We start from the raw sequence: 27,487 nt of genomic DNA on the forward strand, positions 1-27,487 counted from the left end.
CTTCAATACTCTCTCTCTCTCTCCCTCTCTCTAATGTACTCTCTGTCTGTATTTCTCCCTCTTGTTTCACAGCAAATATTTGATTGAGGATCGGCAAAGGGTTGGGGGGGGGGGGAGGAGCAGCTTCAATTATAATGTGACGAACAGACTCCATTCAAGCTCATCTAGCAGAGTCATGTCATGTTGAAGTTTTGGGAAACATTAACTTGACTCCCGACACTCAACAAACTCATGGGCCCAAACAGAAAGCAAAAAGAAGCAACAGCAAAAATGGCCTGGAGGTTTAAGCATTGGACGAGGTTACCAGAAAATCATTCTACTCTTCTTGCTCAGAAATCACAAGGAAGTTAAAAGGGAAACTTACTCATAACATTATGTACTGATATGTGCAGAGATGGGAGTACACATCAGTAAAGTTTCAGGAAATATGACAGATTTGAGCTGTTCAAAAGTGATTGATTTTTCTATCATAATGAAAGATCACTTTATTTGCCACCCCTCAAAAAGCATAAGAAATAACATTGTCCTAAACAGTCAATACTTTTTATTAAAAAATGGCACTTTGTTGAATGACTCATATGTTTTCTTATATGTGACCCTGCACCTCAAAACAAACAAAAAATCGCCAGACATGAATTTTTAGTTAAGACCATATTCTAAAAAAGCAGACTTTAAGCTTTAAAATGATGTATAACTCAAATCAAATGGACTCTCCTAACCTATCTAAATATTGGAAAGAAAGCACAAACTCAGGAAAAGTGTGAACTGAGAAAAGAGGCTCTGAAGTACAGTGTCCATTCAAGCGCTTAATCTTTAACAAACCGTGCTGGCTGTGCGATGAATGGGACAAAAAACAGGAAGTAAACCACCAGAGTAACAACAATGAAGGGATTATCAGATTAAACTGAAATTAAGCATGCTACATTAACACATTCTGTCCATAATTAATGCCAACTTTCAAAGCAGTAGCACTATCCTTTCAAAGGTTAAGTGAAGAATGTGGACAATGTTTTTTTTTTTTAGAAATGAAAAAGGGATTCTAAAGACACACCTAATCACACTATTCTACCAAAAATGTTCGAGATAAACTGCTAAAAACACACTTTCCTGCCCGTTTTATGATACCAAATTTTAGCATAATGTAAAAGAAGACCCGCTCTTTCAGAAAATATGAAAAAGTCAAGTTCGGCTAGGTTGACCCATTTCACTTATTTTCAGTCCTCACGCAAAATCAGTGTGTGCGACTTTTTGTTCGTTTTGAGGTGCACTGTCACATATCATCCCACTAGTGTGTGACATCACGAACTGTCGTAGCCTTCTTATCCAATAAGAATGGCACACTAATTTGACCAACTCAGTAAAACTCAAGATTTTGAACAAATTTTCCTCAAACTTCAATATTGTGTTCAACAGATGTTTATATGCATTCACTGAAATCACATAATGTTATATTTTTTGTACTATCCCTTTAACAACAAAAGGCACATATATATCTCCTGTCTTTTTGACACATTCTATGAGACATAAACTATTATTGTTACAGAAATCAGGAGTGAAATCATTTTCCAGTGGCTGTCGATAAGTCAGTCTTTATTAGTTTCTTGACATTTCATTCAGCGGTGGGCAAATAATGATGTTGAGCTTGTTTGAAAGTTCGATGGGAAAGAAATAAAAGGATGGTGGAGGGGGAGGGGGGGGGGGAGTGGAGTGGAAGTGGAAAGGTGTTCTGTGTGCTTTTGATTTGGCTGTGCCTGTGACTTGTGAGTGTCAGGAATAAACACGGCTGGCAGGTTGGGCCCCTGAGGGGGTTGGCAGACTCGCGCCCATCTACTTGTATACATTCAGCATGAAATGATGCACATTCTCGCAGGCTTTCTCTTTCCAACCTTTTGTATTCCTGTTCCTCGCTGTCCCTCTTTCTCACACACACACACACACACACACACACTCCCCCTCTTCTCTCTCTCTCTCTCTCTCTAATGATTGTAATGCAGTTGTTCTACACAGAATGTTGTGCAAAGTTTGACCAGAGAATTGCTCACTTTGCCTCGAGCAACCGAACCAGCAGAGCGCAATATACGTGTGTGTGTGTGTGTGTGTGTGTGTGTGTGTGTGTCTCTTCCGCCTCTTCCGCCCGCTCCCGATTATTGCCTCCCCCTCTCGCACGTGGGGGGCAAACATCTCTTTATCGCCCGATATGAAGTGAGCGGCATCTTCCCTCGCCGCGCTATTGACTCGCAAGTCTCCCTCGTCCGTGCGCTCATTCGTTTTTAAGGCCCTGTTTAGACAGCCTGATGGATAAATGAAGGAGATTGGTGGAGAGACAGGTACTGACAAACAGACAGACATGAGACGGACAAACAGACAGACGAGACAGAATGTAGAAGACAGACAGACAGACAGACAGACCAACGGTGAAAGAGAAGATGGGCGGTTCTACTGCTTCTTCTGCAACATTCAGAAATGACAGGGAAAGAAGAAGAGGCGACGTCGACTCTCGCCTTCCTTAAATGGGCTCCGAATGCTTCTGATTTCACATGACTTCATGTCAAGTCAACCACGCGTTGTCATTTGGACTGCTGACTACAGCAGTGGACCTTTACAACATTGTGAAATCGTATGAGTCCATGGAAAGTCTACAAAAATGGACGATGCCTTACTTATCAGACTTTTGACCTCATGGTAAATCATTTGCATGTAACCCTAGCTTAGAGGTCATAATATTTTCATCTGCAGTACATCAGCATTTTAAGCACAATACCAATCTCACTGTGTCGGGTGTATGTGTACATCGGCTAGTGTCAAGGTGAGGGGGGGGGGTGGAAAACGGCAATGAATAATGGCAACTTAATGTCTGATTCATGTCACGACTTCCACATTCCCTTCTCTCAGTGGGATAATCTTATCTGCATTCGGTGGAGTACCTCATTGATAAGAAAGCTAAGAATGACACTTATGAAATGATCAAAGTCTACTAGGGAGCACCGGGGTCACTCTCAAGACTCAAAAGTGACAGATCCCTAGTGCCACGTGGGGGTACTGTAAAACATGATATATTCGCGGCATGAAATTTTCGCTAATTAGAGCCGACAGCCTTTTTTTTGGCATGAAATTTTCGCGAATTGCTACTGGCATTCAATGCATGTAGTGTAGACAAAAGCTTTCGCGTGCATTTTAATTTTGCGAATTTTGGCGCTCGCGAAATTCGCGAAATTAAAATGCACGCGAAATTCGCGAAATTAAAATGCACGCGAAAATTCCTCGTTTTACAGTAAACATACAGAAATTATCCCTCCCCATTGATCACATAGTCTTTGTTATCTGGCGTGCTAATATAGTGTATAAGCTGTTATTTTCGCTTATAGATATTTTCAAATATCTGTATCGAATGAGGAGGTCACAGACATTTCTGCGTGGTACTGTTTTGGCGAATTGACACAGAGGCTGTCATAAGTGCACTATTCGCCTACTGCATGGCGGCATTTTCGTGTGTTGTTAAATTTGCAGTCGTACAGTAATTCACAAAATTTGCGAAAATCAAATCCTCGCAACTTAACACCTCTGGCTATGCAATATTTCCGTCGATTTAAGTCAAATTCCCCTGCCCCCTCGTTTGTAGGAAATGACTTATGCAATGCAGCATCAGATATCCCCTCTCTCCCAATGTCGACAGTATCTGTTTTTGTGCCTCTTACATCTCCCACAATCGAGCCCGTCATGTGAATAGTTGCAGAAGGCATGCACATCAAAATTTCAGGTTTCATCTATTGTCAGAGAAATTTAGTCATCCCACAAACAAGGTAACCAGGCTGAACCAACTCCGTGAATTGAATTGCAAATTTGAGGAGATAGATGCAATTTTGACATCCAAGACATCAGCCTTTGTTCAGCAAATGGTTAAGCTTTTGTTTCTGGTTGATGTAGAAATCCAAGGGTACAGAGCAACTATACATGCCTGGTCCCATGTAATGAAATTGATGTTTGATGTAAACATCCTGTGAGACAATGCAGCCTTTAAATGAAGTGATTATCTGGGCATTCAAGTTTCAGATCATTTGTCTAACTGGTAGCTGGACATTTACAATTGATAACCTTCAACATGATAGAATGCATATAGCCCGTAATGTTTGGCTAACAATTAGTATGATTACCAAACTTAAGTATTAGTCTTGCTTGCCAGACCCATCAGTTCCTGCCGAATTTTGTGAGAAGATAGTATTGTGTATCGTGATGTCATATATCAAATGTAAATCCAAACCACTAAAATATTCTCCAGTGGCAGCTAAGGTGCTTTATGAATTGTTTAATGCTAGTTTTGAATGTTTTGATACCTTTAAGTTAAATTCAGGATGGAGGGATCACCGTTGTGAGGTGTGATATTCATGAGAACAGGACATTGGATATTTGATATGACTGCCATATGAATTATTGTTTTATACACTGCAGAGGGTGAAGTCTACTTCCATCTCAGAGAAGTATTGATTCTCTTAATATAAATATATAAATAGATAAGAAATGTCTGGGGTAACATTTAACTTTCAAGGTTAAAGGTCACATATCTTTGGCTTAAAATGCAATTTTCCATCACAAGTTTCAGCTAACAGAGTCCTGGGGAAATATGATTTGATAAGGACTGGAAGGAATTTGAACATTACTTCCTTTTTGCAGTGACCATTGGAGATCAGTCCCCAAGGTCAAAGGTCATGATCGATGGACCACATCTCCAAGTTCCCAAAGGGCCATTCATGATGGTGCCCTATAGCTATCACTTGAGAAGATGGAGGCATCCCTCCATGAGTGCCAGTCAAATTAATCTAGTTTTCATTTCTTTTTGTTCAATTAGAAACTCATCCATCAGACCTGAGCAGAATCATTTTGAAACGAGCTCATCCTATCTATCTGGCTGTAGTTGAGGAAAATTCTCGCCTCCATGGTATAAGTGATGCGTTCCCAGTGCATGCATCTAGAGAGGATGGGAAGTGTGGAGGTTGGCGACTGTGTGGCTGGGGTTTTATGGCCGGTGTATGGCGGTTGCCATGGATACGGCTTGAGGTTGCCCACAGCGGATACAGCCCATGAAATATAAAGTGCTGCAGTGCCATAGAGCTTGCTGTATGGGTCAGGGATGAGTTCTAGTTTGTTTCCTGAAATGCAGCCTGAATAATGCCTGGCTACATTCTTGCATGATATCGTGAAAACGTGGCGTCAGAGGACTTCCATGGAATTGTCTTCTAGAGTGTTGTATTTCATTATCAGGAAGTTTCTTTGTTTCTAAGGTGTCATTTTATGTTTCACATGGTTATGTATCTATGCAGTCACATATCTGAAAGTGTTAAAACTGCTGCTGTATAATGAATGGTCATAGTAAGCCGTATTCAAACTTTATAAAGGAGAAAACACGCCCTCTCCTTCTGTATACCGGGTAGATCTCTCTTTTTTTTTCTATTCTATCTCTCTCTTCTGGAAGTATTGTAAAGTGTGTATGAATTTCTGTACTTTGCCTTTAATAATCAAATTCTGAATGGTGTGCACAGCCAGAGTAGTCATAGTATTTGGATAAGGTTTTCAGAGCTCACTAAATATTGAGCCATAGAGAACACTTATTTTTTCCCCCATTGATTCAACTGAAAAGTGAGAAAGTTAATTATTACCCCCCTTCGCTCGAGAAAAATGAAAGCATCAATTATGCATAGATAATCACGCTGACCTTGCAAAAGTGCAGTACAGACTGAATTTCATTTTTTTTTTTTTTGATGCTCCCTGATAAAGCATCTGTTATGAAATCATTTTTGTTGGAGGAATATTCTTAATATCTGGAACATCAAATGATGAAGCTGTTAACATAAAGCCAAAGTTTGCACCACAAAAAATTGTATCGCAAAGATATTTTTATTGTGTTTAGGTGCTTTTTAGTGTTATTTTTTCAGTGTAGATATCTTCATAACCTTAATCTGGTACAAAGCTATGCAATTTCCATCTGATTGAGGGTGCTACTGTGTAATCAAGGCATAGTATTATGTCATTTGGTATTAGGGGGCAAGAAGGGGTTTGGGATATATTCAATGTCTGACTTTTGATTGCAGACTTTTGCACAGAAACAGTTTGTTTGTTTGGTTTTTTGTCAAAGTTGCCATTATCTTCTTGATCAGAGTATGGGCTAAATTCTTTCATAGGGTATTTCATATCCATAGGGAAAATTGTCACACTTTACAGGTTAAAATGAGATGTTCAACAAAAGCAAATGTAACATTTTCTGAATAGCAATTTGCTGGAGAAAAGGAAAGAAAACTATTGTCATAGCATGCCTCATCTTTGCAGTCTGTCAATTACACTACTGCATGCTGGCAACAGTAGTTTGTGCAAATTTTGTCTGCATTTACCTGTAGCTGTTTACCCCTAAAAGATAATGTATGTACAAATATTGTATAATGTCAATGAACAGTGAAATTTCTGAGAACAAGTTTGATTTAATAGTTCTTGCACTCTGTATTAATTTCATTTAGTAATTTCTGTTGCCCACAGTAATTTTTGTATTTTGCAAATATAGATGTCATTGCAACAGTGCACAATGTCTGTTCAAGCATTCAATTGATGAAAGTACATTATTTCTGAAACAGCTGTCTTTGTCTGTTGATTGCATTATCTTAAACACATGAGATGTTATTTTGCAACCATGCCACTTAATGGAAAATAAACTTATTTCAAGGTGATAAGTCTACTTTTTAAGATACCCCAAAGAAAAAATAGTGAATGTATGAAAAAAATGCAACACCCCAAACATAAAAAAGTTTTATTCTCCGAAGGGAATAATTCTGATCGCATTAACTTGCTGAAAGGATAACATTATCTTAAGCACATGAGATGTTATTTTGCAACCATGCCACCTAATGATTTCATGGTGATAAGTCCATCTTTTAAGACAACTCCCACAAAAAAATAGTGAAAACATTAAAAAAATGCAACACCCCAAACATACAAAAGTTTTATTCTCCAAAGGGAATAATTCTGCTGTCATTGACGTGCTAAAGGAAAGTTATGCCATCTGAACTGGAATTTGTCAGGAAATTAAAAATACCAGTTGGTGTAATACAAGACAAAGAAAAAGAGGGAAATAAGTGATTACTTGTTTGTAAGAGTGAGTTGGTGATGAAGAAATGTTGAGTAAAGTTTGATATATTTCAACCACAAGATAGAAATGTTGAGTAAAGTTTGATGATATATTTCGGCGAAGAGATGAAGATGTTGGGAGAAATTTGATATATTTCTGCCACAAGATAGAAGTGTTAGGTAAAGTTTGACATATTTCTGCCACAAGACAGCCTTGCAACAGGATATACAAATTAAAGCTGCTAAGAAATTCCGTCAAGACTCTCAGGGTCCTTATTTACATGAAGTATGCAGTTCGTAAATTAGTTTGAAATAGCCATCCATTCATACATTTTTTTTTTTCAAATCTGTCTCATCGAGAAAACCCCAGCACATCCACTGACACTCTCTATCCAGTGCTCGCCCAACAAGTTGATGGGGGGCCTCACGTAATTGCCGAAGTAATATGAGCGCGATTTTCCACGTCACTGCAGGCTCGAAACGGTGTCCCCCGACGTGGGAAACACTTTGACATTTTGTTTATCACAACATGAATGTTTCGGTAATTGGCATCCAACCTGCTCTTGCCGTTCTCCGGATTGCCATTCGGACTAATATCGGCTCACTTACCTCTGGTTAGCGAGCTGATCGCCAGCCCCTCGACAGGTTTATGGTAGTCTTCAGGTTTCAGACTCCTTTTGACTTCATTACCCCTTAAGGAGAATGCCAGGCGTCAAGAATCTGAATCATATGAGACTGATTGGATTGCTTCTACCAAAACTTAGTAGATTTGCCATGATTTGGATTTTTGTCTTGAAGAGTTTATCTGAAGGCATGTAGGCTGCCGTATATTTGGTTTTCATTTTTTTTTTTGTATGTGTGTTGGAATAAGTTTCCTCATTTTATTTCATGAACAGTATGAATGCATTTCTTAGAAAGATCTCTTGTATATTAATGAAGTCATGTCATTCAACTTTATTCATATTTTGTAACAAGGAGTAGCAGAGTGTGTATAAGTTTGTTCAGAAGAATATATGACTGTAAGAGATCTAATATTTTGATCTTGTCCTTATCTCAATAATACACATGAACTGTTTTATTGTGTGCAATGGAAAGTTATCACACTGCATGAAAAATATTTATATCTGCATTCCTGCATATTCAGTTGATATCTACAAATTATAAATCCATATATACATATATTCATATATATGTTTACTTGTTGTCATACAAAACATTTTGTCATGAATTTTACTTGCGAGGGGTTTCATTCATTCTTGTAAATAACATCTAGCAGCTGATTCGAAAACCAACTCATCTTAGTTGAGCAAACATCTTTGTAAAATAATTATGTGTGAATGCATGTGGAATAGATCATCATGCAGAGTGTTAAACTGTGACCTCGAGGTGTTTCGTCATCGCGGCCTGAGAGATCTTTCAGGCAGAATATTAAATGGGAATGAACAATTGAATAAGATGTAATTAATTTGATTTTTATGAGTCACATGCCTGGCATACATGACAGTGTGGATATTGAAATTGTTGTTGTTACGGTGTCAACTAAATTGTTCATTCATATTTCTATCTAGTGATCTATCCCGTTTTTTACCGCTTATCCATAGTGGTCACATGACCTGTTTCCCCTACAATGGCCATTTTATGTTGGTTTAACTGTATACAATCATGACATGTACTGAGGATAGATATCTTTATGAGCATCCACGCTTCATTTCTTTGCTATGATACACCATAAATGTGAAATAGTTTGCAGTGTGGAAATTATCATCAAGTGTACTATGCTAAACTGCCCCTAAAATAACAAAATGAATGTATGCTTCAAGATGTTGAAGTTTTACGAGAGCACCCTCATTTGCAAAATCATAGGCGAGTCCTGTTCATTGCAATTCATCAAGTGGTAAAAATTGATCATGCAAAACCTCCACTTCTGTGGTAAAAGTTAAAATGGGAAGGTAAAATTCAGTTTTATTTTAATAAAGGGAAATTATCACAGGAGGAACAGATGAGAGCATAACTCCAAAATTTTCTCATTTGTGTAACTACAGAGGCAATAGGTGGCTTCCAGGCACGAGCAATAAAGGACTACTCGCGAATCCACGACCGGTCGGCGATTTCTTTCAAGGCAGGCGATATTCTAACGGTAAGTGTACCCCCGGTCGGTGACAGACCCGACCCCAAAAATACAGGTTATGTATTCAAACAGTGCCGAGAATGGTTTTGCAGAAGAAAACTGGCCGTCTTTTTTTTTTTTTTAGGCATTTTCAGAATCTAGTTCAGTAGATTATTTGTACTACTGAGATGACTAGCTGTGTGTGTGTGTGTGTTTAGTGCAGTAACAATCTGTCAGGGCAGGGATGTTTTTTGACAAATAATCACTGCTCTTCAAACATACACACAAAAAATGATAAATCAGCCTTCTTTCAGTCCTGTGTTTTTGCACAGTATGATATATTTGTTATTGTAACCTTATTGCTGAGTACAGGTCTCAGAAATGTAGCTAAGAAATGTGCCAGACTTCTCCACTTTGTATCCCATTACAAGAAATATGTAGCCATGATTATTATAATATGCTCTCTTTTAACATCATCAGGAACTCTTTTATTCAAATCAATGAATTCTTGACACTCTCAGACAATCTTTATTCAAACTTTGTATTTTTTAACAATGATGAAATTGCATTTAATGATTTGTTGAAGAATGCATTAGTATTTTGCCATTCAATCACATGATCATTGGTAAATGCACTTAGCTTTTAACTTTTAAAGAAATGAAAGAAAGAAAAAATGAGGGCAGCATTTAATAAAGTGTGATACAGAGTGGCCATTAAGATAAAGTAAGATTGCATCATGAAAAGCTGAGTGTGGGATGATTTGAACAAGTGTTTTTGCTCATAAAATAATCCTCTGGATGCTTGTAAGTTCCTGCTTCCTACAAGAGAACACCTGTCTTCCACGTAATGCCACTTCTGTCTTTGTTATTGCAGTAATCTAACAAATGCAATGGCGCCACCTTGTGGCAAGACAGGTGTGGTAATTTGTAAGGTTCATAACTTTCTAGCTCGTTCTGAGAGTTCTAATGATGAATTAATGTGCAGTGCTGCTTTCAATGCCCTCTGCTGTCAAAGTGATGTTTTCTAAGTCATCATCTGCAACTGTAATCTGTCGTTTCCTGTATAGTGTCTTCTCTAGTCTCGGGCGTGGCAGATCTTATAATTCCCACTACACTAGCACTGCAGTTGATTAACAATTAACCCATTGAGGATGGTTTGATTTTGCTACAACACGCATTTCCCATAGATGCTTGCCCGAGTATACTCGGGACTCGTCCTCAACGGGTTAAAAGCAAAAAGCGCCACCAATCAGGGTAATTTGTGTGACCAGTTTAGCGCCCTCATGTGGTGGACTCAGATGTGAAATAACTATATTTATGTTTTTGTTTTTAAAGCAAGCAATCAACTCACTCAAGACTTGGTTGATAAAAATTTGTGTATGAATGATAAAAACAAACAAACAAACAAAGCAAAACAATAAAAAGCCCCCCCCCCCAAAAAAAAAAAAAAAAAAAAAAAAAAAATGAGACTTATTTTTACCAAATGTGAACTGGGCAGTCAGCACTAACTATAAACTTATGTAAATCATTACAAAAACAGAGACAAAAATCATACATTCTGAAATGATCTTCACTCAGCTGGAATCTGGCTTTCAGGACTAACTAACTACCTTGTTATAAAATCATTCTATCTTTTGGAATGCACCAAGACATTGTAGTGATATTTGAGTTTCTTTTTTGTCATGTTTGTTTGCTGTGGGTTTTTGTTTTTTTAGTCACTTTTTTATTGACTGACATCCCGTAACCACGGTTTCGTCCCAGGTCCTCGAAAGGAATCCCGACGGGCGATGGAAGGGATCCATCATGCGCGGTGCTGTGGAGTCAATAGGATACTTCCCCGGCGACTACGTGCAGCTCATCAGTAGACCGCCCTCTGGAGGTGAGTGTTGTGACCCCCCCCCCCCAAAAAAAAAAAAAAAAAAAAAACCAAACAAACAAACAAAAAACAAGCAAAAAAAAACGAACAACCAGAGAACAGGAAATGTGTTCATTACAAGAGATAGCCATGCTCCCTCTCGCACATGCACACATACGCACACTCACATCCGTGAATGAAACAGGCTTGTCATGGCTTCTGAGAGACCAGCAGTCGGAGGTTTTACCTCAGCCAATGATTTACACTGACAACTGTTAAAACTAATGAAATCCTTGGTCTGGCTTGATGAAAATCCGACGAACTCGTTGTGAAACGCCCCCCAGCAGTGTGAACTTATCTCAGGTGCAGTGGTAAAGCTGTTTTGATTGTTGGCATTGTTTGCTGCTTTCCTCGAATGGAAAGTGAAGACGAATGATGTGGTGACAAATAACGTTCAGCAAAATTTGAAATGCCAATGGTGCTGTCGAATAATTGCCTGTGGGATTGCCAGGGAAAAGGTATTTTTATGGCAATGAGCTGGTAGAAATTTTTCCCACATCTGCATTTAATGCTTTGGGCTTGTGTATCTGTTTGTATTTTGTATTTTGTATTTTGTTGTTGTTGTTGTTGTTGTTGTTGTTGTTGTTGTTGTTGTTGTTGTTGTTGTTGTTGTTGTTTCTGCTGTTGTTGCTGCTGCTGTTGTTTGCTGCTGTTGTTTTATTTGTTGTTGTTATTGTTGAGTGTGTGTTTCATGGCTCACATGAGCCAAAATTTGGTTATTTTGGATCACCCACCAGAGCTTAGTTTGTGAGGTATGAAAGTGTCTTGATGGCTGAAGAGAAGGGGTCAGTCCTGAATGGGTGACACCAAGATGACCCATATATTGACCCTTGGACTTGTGACCACATGGCATGAAACCAGCTCTTGATGTAGAAGGAAACATTTTGAGAAATATTACACTTTTTCTGTAATCTCATGTCAATGCATACGTATATCTCATTTATCAAGAGTTAGTCTTGATAGTTAGAAGGTTAGTTAGAAAAGAAAATCTGCAAGTGTTCACATCAGATGTTTTGAAGAAGGCTTTAAAGGGATGGTACAGTATTGGTGGAGATGAAAATTGGGCTTTAACTTTTTTGTGAGATACCTAGAAAACACTTATGAAATAGTACAGAGCATACCATTTTAAGAGGAATTCAAAGTTTATATGATAAAAATCGGGTTTGGAATAGCTGAAACATCCAAAAACAAAGTAAAACAAAACGATCGTAATAAAATGTGGGTCCCACACTTTACTACGATCGCTCTGTTTTGGATATCTCGGCCATTTCAAAACCAATTTTCATCAAATAAACATTGAATCCCTCTTGGAATTACAAGCTCTTTCATATTTCATAAGAGGTTTCTCACTATCTCACCAAAAAAAAAAAAAAAATGATAAAAATCTGAAGTTAAGTCTCAACCAAAACTATACGATCCCTTTAAAGTCTGTGTTCAAGTGTGAGTGAGATCAACTGCAAGACACACTTTAGTTATTAGAGATTAAAATGAGGGCTATTTCTTAGCACTTGTGTGTATGGTTCTTTCAGCTGTGAAACAACATAAACAGTGAAAGAGAAAGGGGAAGAGAAAATGTCGAGGAAGACATGAAATAGTCTGTGCTCAAGTCTGATTGAGTTATATATCAAATGTCATACTCTTCAGTAACTGGAGATTAGTTTAGAAACCTTTGCCAAATTTCCCATGGAGAAGGAGGACTCGAATCAGGATGTTATGATAGCGGTGGAACACACCGTCTGCGGAACGTTGGCACTTAACGGCTGTCACTCTGTCACACCATCACATGGATGAACTCACCGGTTGTTGCAGTTTGATTCTTCCGTGGGTTTGTCTGTCGAGGAGGAGGAGGTCCCAGTCATTGTAGCCTTTAGTGCCAGCTGTTTGCTCAGGGTTTTTGCGGACAATGTGCTCAGTCAAATGTTACGCCTCAGCGCGCCCTCAGTGGCTGTGTTCAAGGTCGGTTGAGAATTGTCATTGTTTCAGAGCAATAGGTGTAAACTCAGTCAGCCTTTGCACTTCAAACAGCTCTCTTTGGTCTCAACTTCTCTCTCTCTCTTTTACAATGTATCTTTTCTCCCTCTCTCAAAACCAATCCAAAAGCGTGAAGTGAGGCTCCGTGTATTTTTGCAAGTCTGCCAGTTATGACACTTGATGCCACCACTCTGGGGCTGAATATAATCAAAACTAACCAGCCAGCTACATAATTACTGAGTGAAGTCGATTCCCGTTGATTGTGTTTTTGCGCTTACCAGTTTTGAGAGGCAGTTTGTGCAGAGGGTAGAGGAAACGGGGAAAGCTTTTCCTGCTGATTTGACCGTCCATCCGACGAGCTCCAGGAATGTGAGATATGCAGATTATTATGTGACTTGTGCTCAAAAGGGAGACAGACATATTTATCTGGATTGTTATAGGACATCACATGGAGGATTTTCTGTGAGGGTGGGAGAGGATTTGAGGCTGCATGGTGTTTGTGCCAAAGAAGTAAGTTGCTAAAGCCCTCTCTTGTTGTGTCTGACTGGCAGATGCCCCCTGCCACATATTGCTGCAACCGATTTACTCCACGAATCAAGCTTGCCCTCAGAGCAAGTGTGGAATTACTGGTAGCAAAACTGATTTTGTGCTTGCGTTGATTATTTTCCCCCTGTCATTATCCATTTATGTCTCTCACTATACATGTTATGTGAGCAATGATACAGAACTGCAGAAGCCATATTGCATTCTGGTATTCTCTCTCATTTGATTCTGTGCAGAGATAGACCATTGCAGCTCTGTGCTACTAGCCTCGGTATACTTGTACTGCATTTAACAGCCCCCCCCCCCCTTTCCTACCCTGCCTGGTGTGAAATTTGCCCAAGGCTCATTAATTCTTGTTACAACCATTGATGACTTGACTGTACAGGGACCTACAACTTCAATGGCATTTCACATTCATCAACTTTCCAACACTTAGGTGAAGAACCCCAATGCAATGCAATACAACTCACCAACACCTATTCAAATCTAAGTTTGTTCCTCCTGTTGGTGTGAATCAAAGTGTGCTGTTTATCAAAATGATGTGCTTTTCATGATGTTCCATATCATTCTCTTATATTTATGGACTTTTCTTTTTCACTTTCAGGCAAGTAAAATTTATGGTTGGGCTAGTGTTCTGCAATGATTTGAAAATCTGCTTGCCCAACCAGGCAAGTGGCTTTAAAAGAAAAAGCTATGAAGCACCCTGCGTAAAGCTCAGATCAGTTTAACTGGAAACAATGTTAATCAATGCATTTGGACTGGGTAACATCTTGCTGCTTTGTTGTAACTCCATGCTTTGCCACGCAGCTCTATCAGTGCAGAGCAGACTACTTGATGTAGCACGCAGGCGGAGAAGCGATCCCTCATCAGCTAGCTAACATATCGTAAATTTAGCCTGTTGTGTGATGACAGTTACCACCTGCTGTGAAATGGGCATTTCTTTCTTTTTTTCTATCTCTCTCTTTCCCTTTCTTCATAAATCAACAGTCAGGTGAGAATTGATATGTGCGGTATTCTGTCTCCCCCTTGGGATGACATCGGTCAGAGTTTATTGTCGCACGTAGCAGTAAGCGTTATATCACAAACTCGCTTATGCGGCACGCTGCCCAGGTGTTCTTTGTGTGTCGGAGAGCAACATGTGAGAGATAGAGAGGGAGCGAGAGAGAAAGATATCAAGATAGAGAGAGAAAGAGAGAGAGAGAGATAGAGGAAGGGAGTCTTATAATCACTGAAATGTTTTTGTTTGATTTTCTTTCTCCGTATGGCAAGAGCTCCCGACACAATTCAGTTCAATTCAAATCAAATCTTATTTCCAAAGTCATGACATAAACTCTATCAGACACAACAATTATAACAAATCAATGCTGTACAAAATAGATAAACATATATATATGAAAGCAGAAGACAAAATGAGCAAGTGCATAAAAACTTGTATGAATCTATTTGTTCAAATTCATTGTTGTTGGAAAAGAGAGGCCCATGTAAAAGACAAGCTTGTAAGAGATGTGGGCCACTCAATATATTGGGCTTACACCCCCCCCCCCCCCAAAAAAAAAAATAAATAAATAAAGTGCGGAGTGATGGAAGCACATGGAGGCACAGACACAGAGGCACACAAACAATCAGGGAAACACAGACATACAATTGTTGACAGGACAGAACAGGAAGAGACATCGAGAAGGGGCAGTTACAGAGTCAGTCGTATCTGGTCCGCACATCAATTCAAAATTATTAAATCTTCAATTCATGGGACAGGTGAAAAGATTTTCATTGTTTTTTCCCCTTTTTTTAAAGTTTGGAACCATGCAGCAAGAATTTTTTTTTTTGGTTCACATTTTTTTTATACGAGAAAATGATTCCTCAGCATAGATGAATATCAACTGATTTACTGAAATATGCAAAGGTTATGCCTATACATATGAAGCAAAGGTCCCTGAAAACAGGGAGGCTTGCCTCACATAGCAACAAATCTTGTAAATGCAAACTGGATACCTAGACCCCGTTTACAGTGAGCGAAAAGGCCGGGCTCGGCCGCAGCCGAGCCCGGCCTTCATTTCAGTGTAAACGCACAAAAAGCCAAATGCAGGGCCAAAATTGGCCGCGCATTTGGCCACACTCTGGAGGTGGTCTTGGCCGCGGCCGAGTCGCGGCCGAGCCCGGCCTTTTCTCAGTATAAACGCAAACTGGGCCAAATGCGGTACCAAATTTAGTCTGGCTTCCAGACCCTCTGTCCGTACTATTTCGCTATTCAGGATATTAACGCCCTCAACGTCGAAAGTTAGTATAGTTTAAGGAGGTTTTGTCCTGCAAAGGATTTTTCCTTCGGCAAAGGAGGTGACTTTGTCACCGCGCGGAGTTCAGTTGGCAAAGGGTCTGGAAACCAGACTATACCAAATTGCGTTTGTTGACAAGCAGAGCGCCACTACGACAAAATATTGAAAGGTTTGAATTAAAAGCCCGGGCCGAGCCCGGCAGTGTAAATGGACAAAATTGCGGGGCCCGCAGTTGAATACGGGCTCGGCCCAGCCCTGCACTGTAAACGGGGTCGAAGTATCGGAACTCACTTATGACATATGGACTGAATAGCTTGTTATTATGTCATCAGGGTGAAAATGCCCATAGATTTTTGAATATATTCATGTGTATCACCCATTCCCTTGCACAACCAAACTTCCACATACATTATATACATACCAAGAATAGTTTGTGTGACATTTAGTACCTGTAATTACAAGCTGTGTGCTCTGTAGCAAAAGGAGGCAGTTGAATCATCGACATTTCTGTGATCTGGAGTGGATGACCTTTGAGCCTTGAAGTATCAGCTGTGTCCCAAATTAATCAATATTTATGTTCATTCCGCAGACAGAGGGTCGCCATTGGCTTTGTCAGAAGTGTAGAAGTGGCACACACACACACACACACACACACACACACACACACACACTCTTGTACATGCTTGCACCCACACCCAAGTAAATACAAGCAAGTGACCTAGATATGCCAATATTTGTCTTAACCCATGGAGTGCCACTGCTGTGCAAAATGCAATGGACATTGCATGCAACAACTTATATGTTGTACATGAGAATGGAAAAATGGTGCATAATTGGGAGATAGTGGATAGAGCACTTGACATGATTCACATTCCTGCAGCATGAATCTCTATCTAGGTGTGTTCACATTTAAATCATTGCAGTATTGAATACCATAGTAATTTCGTGGCACTGTTCTCACTTGCGAAATACCAATGTATTTTCAGTAAGCGCTGTACATGCGCATATCTCTTAAGGGAGCAAAGACAGTGATGTGTGTTGGCTCGCTTTATGAGAAACAAACCGCTGTTTGAGATATAGTAGGCCTGCTTCATGACACAATTTACATTCATATTTCTCACATTCATATTTTGTGCAGAGTTTGAATTGCCACAGCATATGATGCGGTATTTCGTGGTGTATTTTGTGGCGTATTTGCATTCAAATTACGTATTACCACAGAAAATACTGTGGTATTTAAACCTTAAATGTGAATGCATCTTCTGTGATGATGATAATACATATGTGCTTCTCGCCAAACATGTAGGCTTATATGTAACAATTCAACAGCCAGTTATAGTCAGCCATTTTTTTTTCAAGTAGATGCTACTATCTTATTGTTTGAAAAAAATAATGTAATGAGAATGTCCCATTAACACATATAGTTTGATACTTGAAATATTTCTGTATGACCCAAACCAATGATAACAGGTGCTTTATCAATGTAGAAAATGATTCGGATCAAAAGTTTGAATGAAGTACGAAGTTGCCGTGATTGTGGAAGAAAATGTATCGGCTTCTAGTAATTCACCACAGAAGCAAAAATCATGATGGAATTGTACCAATCCTACAGGTGGATCAAAAGGTAGCCAGTGAATCAGAAACCGGAAGAATCAGCGAGGAAGTTGGTTCCGAATGACCTATTTTTAGGATGCAACTCTGTTGGCACACACACATAGTTATAGCACCACTTCCCCTGTGCTGTCATGGTGGTATACCAGTGACACTTTAGCTGACAGTTCCCTCAAAGTTTGGGGAGAGGGGTCAGAACTGGTAGAGAGATAATAGATCCCAAGCTTGGGTACTGTAAAACAAGATATATTGCGGCATGAACATTTCGTGAATTGGAGCCGACGGCCTTTCACGCAGCATGAAATTTTTGCGACTTGCCACTGGCATCCAATGCATATTATGTAGGTAAGAACTTTTGCATGCATTTTAATTTCGCGAATGTTGGCGCTCGCGAAATTTGTGAAATTAAAATGCACACGAACATTCCTCGTTTTACAGTATTTTATCCACAACCCCATGTTTCCTTGACACCCCGGGGCTCACCCCTCCCTAAACAATCGCCTGTCAACATTGCATGCTTCAGTCATTTTTCCTGGTTTTGAATAAATCAAGATTGAATTAAATTTGAGGGGGGGGGGGGGGAATACCATTGATATGGTATGAAGAGTTAGTGGGTTAAGTTCGACAAGTTGCCCTTGATTATGAACCCCCTGATGGCGGCCATGCTGTCAATGATCCGGCACGCTGTACCCCGGGGTACTGTTGTAACTCAGGGTACGGCGTTGTGAAGCGCCATCTCGTGTTCATTGTCAAACAGTTGTGCAATGTTGTCATGGCAACTATTTTCTCATCAGCAACACCGGCATAAATCGGCGCAGTGATAACGATCCCAATTTTCCTTCCATATCAACTTGTGTAATCTAATCACAATGATAATACAAATTTCACTGAGCAATTATTCAAGAATTATTATTATTTTTTTTTTCAGTTACATTTATTACACAATCACTAGATAATCCCCAAACTCACCTCGTTGTCATTATCACTCATTCCCATTAGTAGTTCCTGTACTGTACGCACTGTACTTGTGCAAGAAGTCACATAATGACATCAGTACTTACAATACTAGCATGTACAATAATATTAAACAGTGAAGATTACAACAGAGCATGTAAATGAGAAAGAAAAAAGTTATAATTTGCATGCATCTGATTGTTGCATAATCACAAACAAGAAATGTTTTTGTGTATAATGATACTAGAAATTATTTTTACACATTTTTTGGTAACACAGGGTACAGCGCTGAAAAAATAATAATTCAACAAAATAGTGAATTTTCATTGGTACCCCAGGGTACCAAATATTGCATCAAATACAGAATTTTTAACAGTACATTGATTCTCGTGAAATTTGTGGTTTTTTTTACTAGCACAAATTTTAAAACCTGCGAAATATCTTTACGATTTGCTGTGCACATTTTGAACGGATTGAATCATGTGTTTCGCCAGCTGATAAATGATAAAGTACATGAGTGTGTTGGCTAGTAGCTATCTGTTCAGGCCACATATGTGAATGGATTACTGATCAGTGTGTGCATGAGTCAAATCAAATGAGTGTACTTGTATATTTCAAACTGAAGCTTGATATTCAACATTGGTATGCATGTTATGCAGTAAAGTATACCGTAAAGCAAGATATATATATATATATATATATATATATATATATATGAATTTTTTTTTGAATTATCACTACTGGCATTCAATGCATGTAATAGACAAGAACTGTCGCTTTTAAATTTCGCGAATGTCTAAACATTATTTTTATGCATTGTGTGTATGTGACTTATCAGAAAACATGCATTTAGGCCACTGCGCAGCGCTAATGTTCAGAACCCATGAACGTGTTTCTGAGCAGCTTAGAGTGGAAATTTAATTTGTGTGAAAATAAGGATGTTTACAGTATTCTAGTTTCAATTATTCCAAGGTCTTTGATATTGTCATAGCCCGACTCACTCGAATATGCATATTTCAGTCACCCCGGATGATTTGTGATGTGTACAAAAGCAACTTGGGGCAGTTTCACTTTTCAGTCAAACTTTTGTTTCGTGCCGACTGATGAAATTATACGCAGTGTATGGAGCTCAGATCAATAGCAAGTTTACAGAAAATAAAACTATGCACTGCTCAATATCTTATCTCAAATGACAATGGAAGTTAAATGATTGCTAATTAGTCAAGGTACTTGACACCAGTTTGGAAAGGGGGGGGGAGGGCTCGTATTATCACTGAGAGATAACATGTTAGGTCATAGTTGTCAGGAAAGTTGGTTTTATTGCAACTGTACATACAGTACAATGCTTGAATATGTAGGATATGATTCTTGTGCATATTATTCCCCCCTTCCGCAAAAAAGGGAAATTAGTAAAGAGATCTAGACCTGTATGAGATTTAATGATATCACCACAGTGTGACTGAGGCCAGTGTCACTGTTTCCTGAAACTTCCATAAAGTTCTAGAAAGTTCTGTAACTTCCGCATGTTGCGTCCAAATACAATAAAAATGTGTGATAATCTCTTTGCTTCAGTTTGCCAAAATCATGAAAGTTAATCCATGGTCGATGGGTAAACCCAAGGTCCCTGTTATGTCTTGCCTGGCCCACCGAACGTAAACATGGCGCAAGCCGTGGAAGGGAAGTCATTGAGTGGCAAGGATATGATGAAACTTCTAGAACAAAGTTTGGCCAAACTTTTCCTTGGCTTTCTGGTCTGTCATTTATGTGAGCCAACAGGATGTAAGAAACTATCCCATGCTGTATAATTGGGGTGAAATTCCATTTTGTTCCTTGGTCTTGTAAAACAGTGCAATTGACAGTGCTCTGGAATAGAAGTGAAGGGAGATGTGGATTATGCCACAAAAGGACTTGTTGGGTGGAGATCAAAACTTATCTCTCATTCAAAGAATTGTCGCTGGGATGTAGCCAAGAATAGAAATGATTAGCAGACCCAGTCCCACTTCTATCCTCGAGATGACATTAATTACAGTGTACCTGCCAACTCCCCCTCCCCCCCCCCCCCCCCACCATCCTATTAACCACAACATGTCTGAATGAGTTGTGATACTGTCATTACTGTGATGCCTGTCCTGGAGTGCAAGGTCTACTTTTTTTGAAGCAGCAATTTAGAAATGCTTGCACATTTTCCAGTACAGGGATCTGTCTGTCGTTCAGAAAAATGTCTGCAGGACAATGGGATTGGAGGGGGGGGGGGGGGGGTAGAAGTAGACAGGTGCGGGAATTATTGGGTTCATTCACACAAGTCATGTGATCAGTCGGTTACAATTGGTATCAAAGTAACGGCGGGCACGCACAAATGTATCACTCTGATACAGGGGGGTAGAGATATCGAGCATGACTGTGTCATTTTTGGAGTCGTGGAGTGGCCGGATCTGCAGGAAGATGGCGTGTATTATTAACAGTGGCTGCAGTCGAAGAGAAAAGACCTGCGCGGGAAACCCGGGGGAATGAGAGATAGAGTGCATTCTGAACATGTCAACATTGTGGAGAATCAAATGGCAAGATGATAAATTAATTTGCAGTGACTGTATAATTATGTACGTGTAAATTCCAAGAACCAAGCGACCATGGCATCACTCACCCAAGTCTGCAGTTGCCTGAAACTGTGGACTGGTTTTACTGAAAGGGAGTAGATCCTGTGCAGTGAGTGGAAGGATTTCTTGCGTGATTAGTAAGGGATGGGACTGCAGAATACAATAGCCTTTCTCTCTGTGTGAACTTTTGGTTGGAGAATGCCTTCGTCCTTGAACAAATATGATATGATTGTGTGAGTGTTATAGACCATGTGTGACGTCCTTTTCATCTACAGAGAATATGTCATCGATACGGACGCAGAGTGGCGTAAACGTTTTGTGACACCTGTAAAGTTTACCTTTTTTGTTCCCTTTTACCATTTCTTTTTTTTTTTTGGGGGGGGGGCAGGATAAAAGTGACTCAGGTGAAACTGCAAAGTTAATATTGGTAGAGTCATCCTAAAGAGACTTCTGTTGTATGATATAGGTTGAGGATTAATAGCAGCAAGATATTCATGAGGTTGTATTTCTCATTGACCTCTGCTACTTTATCCCTCAACAATGTCAGTCAATCAATAAGTAAACTTGGTTGTGACACCATTCTTGTACTAGAGCCATTCCAAATGGCTGCAATCCTCTCGTTATGTCCGCGGTGTATCACCTATTTTTATTTTTTGTACTGATATGACGTCATGGCCCGGTCCCATCCAGCGGGCCTGCTATTGGCGCTCCAGACAATGACGTCATTCCCGTCCTGAATCTAGGAGGATGTTAAATCCATAGAAGACACGTTCTTGATTCTGGCATTGGACATGTTGGAGAACTTGAAGCATGCGTAATTTCTTAAAATGACATCATCATGTTGGCGTCCACGTCCAGGACGTGAAATTGAAAAGTCCCTAATGGTGGGGTGGGGGGGGGATCCAGGAAGTGTCCACTCCCTTCGTTTGTATCAATGACCGGAAGATATCGCTCGTTAAGAGTGATGCGAAAGCACTTCACATGTTCTACTAATTGCCAAAGGCAGCGTCTTCAGGTACATGCACTTGTTTTAGAGGGCATTATAATTTATAGTGAAAGATGTCTTGTGAAAGAGTATATAGCAGCAAAAACGTGAATGATATGAAAAGGCATTTATAAATATTTTTCAGTTACCGAGTAGTATTTGTCCACATAATAAGTAAAAAGAGACTGTTTAAACCTGTTTTGCAAAGCCATATATCTGAACTCCACTGAACTGTGAACAGTTTTTAGTCTCAGCTTTTTGCTTCGAGCATCGTTTATGCATGCAATGGTGGTAATTAGCATAGTTTGTGAGCATGAACATTCTTTTCCAAAATAGCCAACAAAAGGTGTCCATGCGTTGAACCTTTTCATGACTCCAATCAAAGACTTGTACCCTATCCAGTCATTAGAATGGAATATGACAGCCATGCCCATCTATATTTTTTTTATCTTTCTTTTATTTGGGTCTGCACTTTAATGAATAACAGAAATATCAAACCCGTTCAGAACAATCATCTTAAAATAGTATAAGTAGCATTATTGCACAGGATCAAGAGCTGTCTTCAATTATGGCAAGGAGGTACTAGGTTGTGGTAGGGGTTAAAGGTCCTGTCTACCTTTGGGAGCAGTGATTTCAAAAAATGTTCGAGATATTCACATTTGATACATATGTGTAGGTCAGTTGTATCGCAAAACATCATATCATATAAGAATTTTGCAATAGAACCTAAAATATAAGGAGATATCACTATGTTTCTCGTTAAACCATAACTGTAGATGGTTTAGTCTGGAAACATTTTTATTATAACTATTGCTCACATTTTGTATATTTAACACTACTTAACATCAGTTATACTGGTTCAAATCTTTACATTGGTTGTTTCTATCCTAACTCACATTTTAGAACTATTTTGAAGCTCTAGTGCTGGGTTTTTGTTTCATCTGCAAATGGTAAATTATGCCTTTAATGAGTCTCCCTGAAACTGTGCGTAGGCATGTTGTATGAAAAGGTACTTCCTCCACGCAAAATGGCTGTTTGTTTGTTTGTTTGTTTTTTGAATGCGTGGCATTTGTGTGTGTGTTTTTTTTTTTTGTGGTTTCTGTGCACGTCATTGCAACATGTAATGATTTTTATTGCATAGTTGCGTGATCAATCACAATGGCATCAGACTGGTGACAGCAGTTGTTATTATGGCAGTAAAGTCTGTTGAGTCAATGGAGTTTCTTCTATACCCGCTACCCTTCCTTGTTTGATACTTTGAATTGCACGGTGATTCTGATACATAGGAGGTGCTGTTTCAAAGATGATCACTTTATCCAGAAAATTTGTGTGACTGTTCGCTTATTAATGACATTATTTAACACCCCGAAATATGGCCTTTTGTGATATGTACTAGGTTTTCCTCGTGTTATAGCAAAGTGTTGTCCCAAAACAACCCACAACCCGACTTACTTGTCTGCTATGCCAGGGGAAAACTTGCATGCACTGTTTGGTAAGTGAAATGATTGGGGTATTTGCCTGTTAAATTTAGTAAAGAACACTTGTCCACTTGCCCCTTCATGCAAGGAGGGAAAAATACTTTAATTGTAATGGCCTGCATACTGTATCTGTTCAAGTGCTTTTGTTCTCACCGTTTGATTGTCAAGTGCCAGTATCGGTGCCTGTTATACCAGCAACAATGATTCTTGCCCTCAAGAGTTATCAGCATGCCCCCCCCCCCCCCACCCCATTATATTTTCCCCCCATTATACTTTCCCTCCAAGACAGTCAAGCATGAGGAAGTATATAGATTGAAAGTAGATTGTTATGATTTTAAATGCAGTATATCATGTCTTCTTCATGTAATCATTTTACTGAGATCATGTTTCTGTTATAAATTGTCCCACATGCTGTAAAGTACTGCCTCAAGTGTGAGCTTCATCGATGTTTTGACATGTCCTGTGCCAGTTAAAGGTGCAATCACACAGGCTTTCGAAAAGTCTTATAATTTTTGCGATAGGAGAGGCAAAAAGGTGGAAAAGAACTATGCTTGATATTGATTGGTAGATTAAAGATAAAACTTTAAATAGAGAAGTGAATATGCATTTGAATATTGATAGTCTAAAGGTATAGTAGATGGAGAAATAAAAAGATACATTGATAGGTAGAAGATAGAGAAATAGATAGATATATTGGTGGATTTGAGGTACAGATACATATTTAAAGATTAATAGATACATTGGTAGATTTAAGATATGGATAGGGAAATGACGAGATGTATTGGTAGATTAAAGATATAGATATTAATAGATAGAATAATGAATGAATACATTGGTAGATTGAAGGTATAGATATTGATAAATAAAGTGATGAATAGATATATTACTTGAGTAGTAGATTCAAGATACAGATACAGATACAGAAATAGATAAACATATTAGTCGATTGAAGATACAGATACAGAAATAGATAAACATATTAGTCGATTGAAGATACAGATATGTATAGATCGAGAAATGAATAGATATATACCTGTATTGTAGACAGAGGTAGATGGAAAAAGATGCAGATGCATACATTCAAGTAATCAAAGAAAGAAAGAGAGAAAGCTGTATAAATGCGCATACACTTATTTATCTATGTAATATAGGTAGACAGACAGTGAAGAAAAGAAAGCGAGAGAAAGGACAAATGTGAGATCCATTTTGATGATTTGTCAATGCAAAGTTCAGTGTTATCATCCTGGTTTCAGGGATGAATATCGTCTTCTTCGAGTTTGTATATTTTGTACATCCTTCAAGGGATTAAGAGATACAGACCCTAAAGTTCATGCCTCTCACTGAATGAGAGGCAAACGAGAGTTATCCATTATGCGGGACAAACTTCTGATTGCGCTGTCAGATTTGTATGCTCGAGTCCTGATATGCAGTCATGGCAGATTGTTAACCTGGAGTTATTACCAGATTTGTGTGGATTTCTGAACATATGAACTTGAGTCCTTTCTCCTTCTTCTTACCCTGCACTCATTCTAGAAGTGCATAGGAATATATTTCCTCCTGGAAATACCAGCTTGATGTTAATGGATGTGAGAGCTTGGTTGAACGGAAGGCAATGACATTGGCACTTCGTCATTGTGTACATATGTGTATATGTTCTGTTGCTTCCTGACGCAGTCAATGCACTCTGTATGCAACTAACCACAGCGCATATGTTTCATGATTTATCGAAAAAAATAATAAAAAATAAAACAAAAACCCTTAAAAACAATGAAATAGCAAATCCACAAGGTCCTTATTGGAATTGATAACCCTGTCTCAGAAACTAGCAGTGCAGAGAAAGAATGTGGCATCTCAGCATTTCAGCATTTATACCTGTACTTCATTCAAATATGTGCTATCATTTGTAGAGAACTGTTCTGCTCTTTCATATTGAAGGGGAGGGAAGGGGGTGGATTGGTTAGTGATTGCAACATGGGACTTTGACTTGTGGAAAATGTGGCTTTAGCGGCAAAGGTTTTATTTTTATGGGAAATAACTCTTTACATTATGATTTGTGGTATGCCACTTTGTTCGTCGCAGAGAAAAACAGTGTTCACGACATAGCAACTAAGGCTTTGGGACTAATCGTAGAACTTCTGATTGAATGATTGCTAATATCAAAACAAGGCAGTATTAGAAAGCAGGACACTGGTTCACATCCTTGCCTCGTGGTTTTGATTCACCGTTCTCACCAGTGTATTAAAGTTGTCTATTCCCCAAAATAGCGGTTCTCTCTAAACCTGTTGAGGATGGGCTGATCTTGCTTTCACACTCATTTCCCATAGACACGTGCCCAAGTGTACTTGAGACTAGTTTTCAGGGGATGAATGTGAGCTTTCTCATGTCAGTTTCGTGCAAGTTACCATGGGGAAAAAAAGAGGCACACCATATCTATGTTAATGAATATATATAGATGACATGAAATGACTTAATACTCTATTTTTTTTTTTAAGTTGACACAGTCCTACATCTTTGTTTTGGTGTGATTCTTCTTTTGTTTTTCAGTTCTACCTATGATTATTTAAAGTCCTAAAAGTACTAAAAATGTAAGACAGAATGACATATTTGTGACATAACTTACCTAAGTTGGCCAATTCATGAAAGTAATACCATGTTTAATAGTCATATTATAGCAACTTTGTTTCGTATGGGTCCAGGACTGAAATTATTTTCCATTTTTTAAAGAAATGATTTGCATGTGTATTGATTTGAGATTTTAGAATTTGGAGTGATAGCTTTTATGACTTCTTACCATTCTGTGTTTTCTCATACTGTGGCATTTGCAACTTGAAAGCTATCAAATTGTTTGATGCACTGTCATCCTCTGTTGTGATCACGCTTAAAACTCCTGATGTTTTTGCTGTTCGCCTTTTATATCATAATTCCATTCATGAAGGATCCTGACCATCTGGCGGCTATGGTCGGGAGTTGGAGACTGTGTTTGGGGGTCACCCGGACTTAAGTTTGCGTTTTCTTTTGAGAGATATCAGAGCTGGAATGTGTGCTATGTGGGATGACACCAGAAGAATGCACTGCGGTTACGTCTTTCTTCCATGAAATATGCAGAGAGTTGTAAATTCCTCTTCAGTTTACATGGTCTATATCACTTCTTTCTTTCTTTTTTACCTGCTCCTAATCTCTCTTTTCCCCCTCCAAGATCTGGGTTAGTATCTACTCCGTCAGCATGGCCAGATAGTGAAATATAAAAAGGTCAAAAGGAGATAAAAAGTGCAAAACGACACATTTCTTTCTTCTCCCCCCCCCCCCACACACACACACATTTGCCACATATTAAATCACTCCAGTGCACTCTACAGAAAGTGAAACTAAACTGCAACTAACTGTTGTTTTCCCCCTATAAAAACCCACTGCAACGGGCAATGAGTGTCTATAATTGTGTCCTTAGTGTTCCAATGACCACACAGCAGACTGACCACTGTAAATAAAGTCCATAAATGTTGGCCCTACAAGAGTATCTCTGAGCACAGTGCAGGCATTGGATCTGTTGTACACGTTTGTAGCTTGATGGTGCAGGTATAGTACTTGTTTTGTATTTCACACACACACACACACAGACTAAACACACGCACACACAACACAACACACACATAACTATACACAGTCTCTCACCCCTTCTCTTTCTGGTCAAAGTATATTTGGGTTGCCCACTTTATTTGTGTCTGTCCAGCCAGCCAGTGGAGTTGGTCAGGGTTCATTAATGCCTCCTGCTAGTGAGGCTCATACACAGGGTAACCCGCATGCTTTGTGATATACTAGGGTGTTTGGAAAAGAGAGCGACCTGCTACTACTGGACCATCACGCCATCATGTCCAGCTCCAGCGTCCAAGTCAGTGTTTGGACTCAGAAGATTCATTTATTGTGCAAGTTTTTGTGTAGCGGACGGATGTAAT

At 39.1% G+C, this 27,487-nt stretch overlaps 1 protein-coding gene across 1 annotated transcript in view; it reads left to right on the forward strand.

Moving 5' to 3' along the window:
• The window catches only part of LOC139715477 (uncharacterized), an 80,522-nt gene that overhangs the window by 28,812 nt on the left and 24,223 nt on the right, over positions 1-27,487 (forward strand). The window contains exons 5-6 of the mRNA XM_071627050.1: positions 9,150-9,244; positions 10,975-11,092. Coding sequence (XP_071483151.1) covers positions 9,150-9,244; positions 10,975-11,092 — 213 coding nt within the window. The remainder of the gene's footprint in view (positions 1-9,149; positions 9,245-10,974; positions 11,093-27,487) is intronic.

Source organism: Diadema antillarum, unplaced genomic scaffold (assembly GCF_040938485.1).
Source record: "Diadema antillarum isolate AM-2024a unplaced genomic scaffold, OU_Dant_1.0 scf00000049, whole genome shotgun sequence".
NCBI classification, from domain to species: Eukaryota; Metazoa; Echinodermata; class Echinoidea; order Diadematoida; family Diadematidae; genus Diadema; species Diadema antillarum.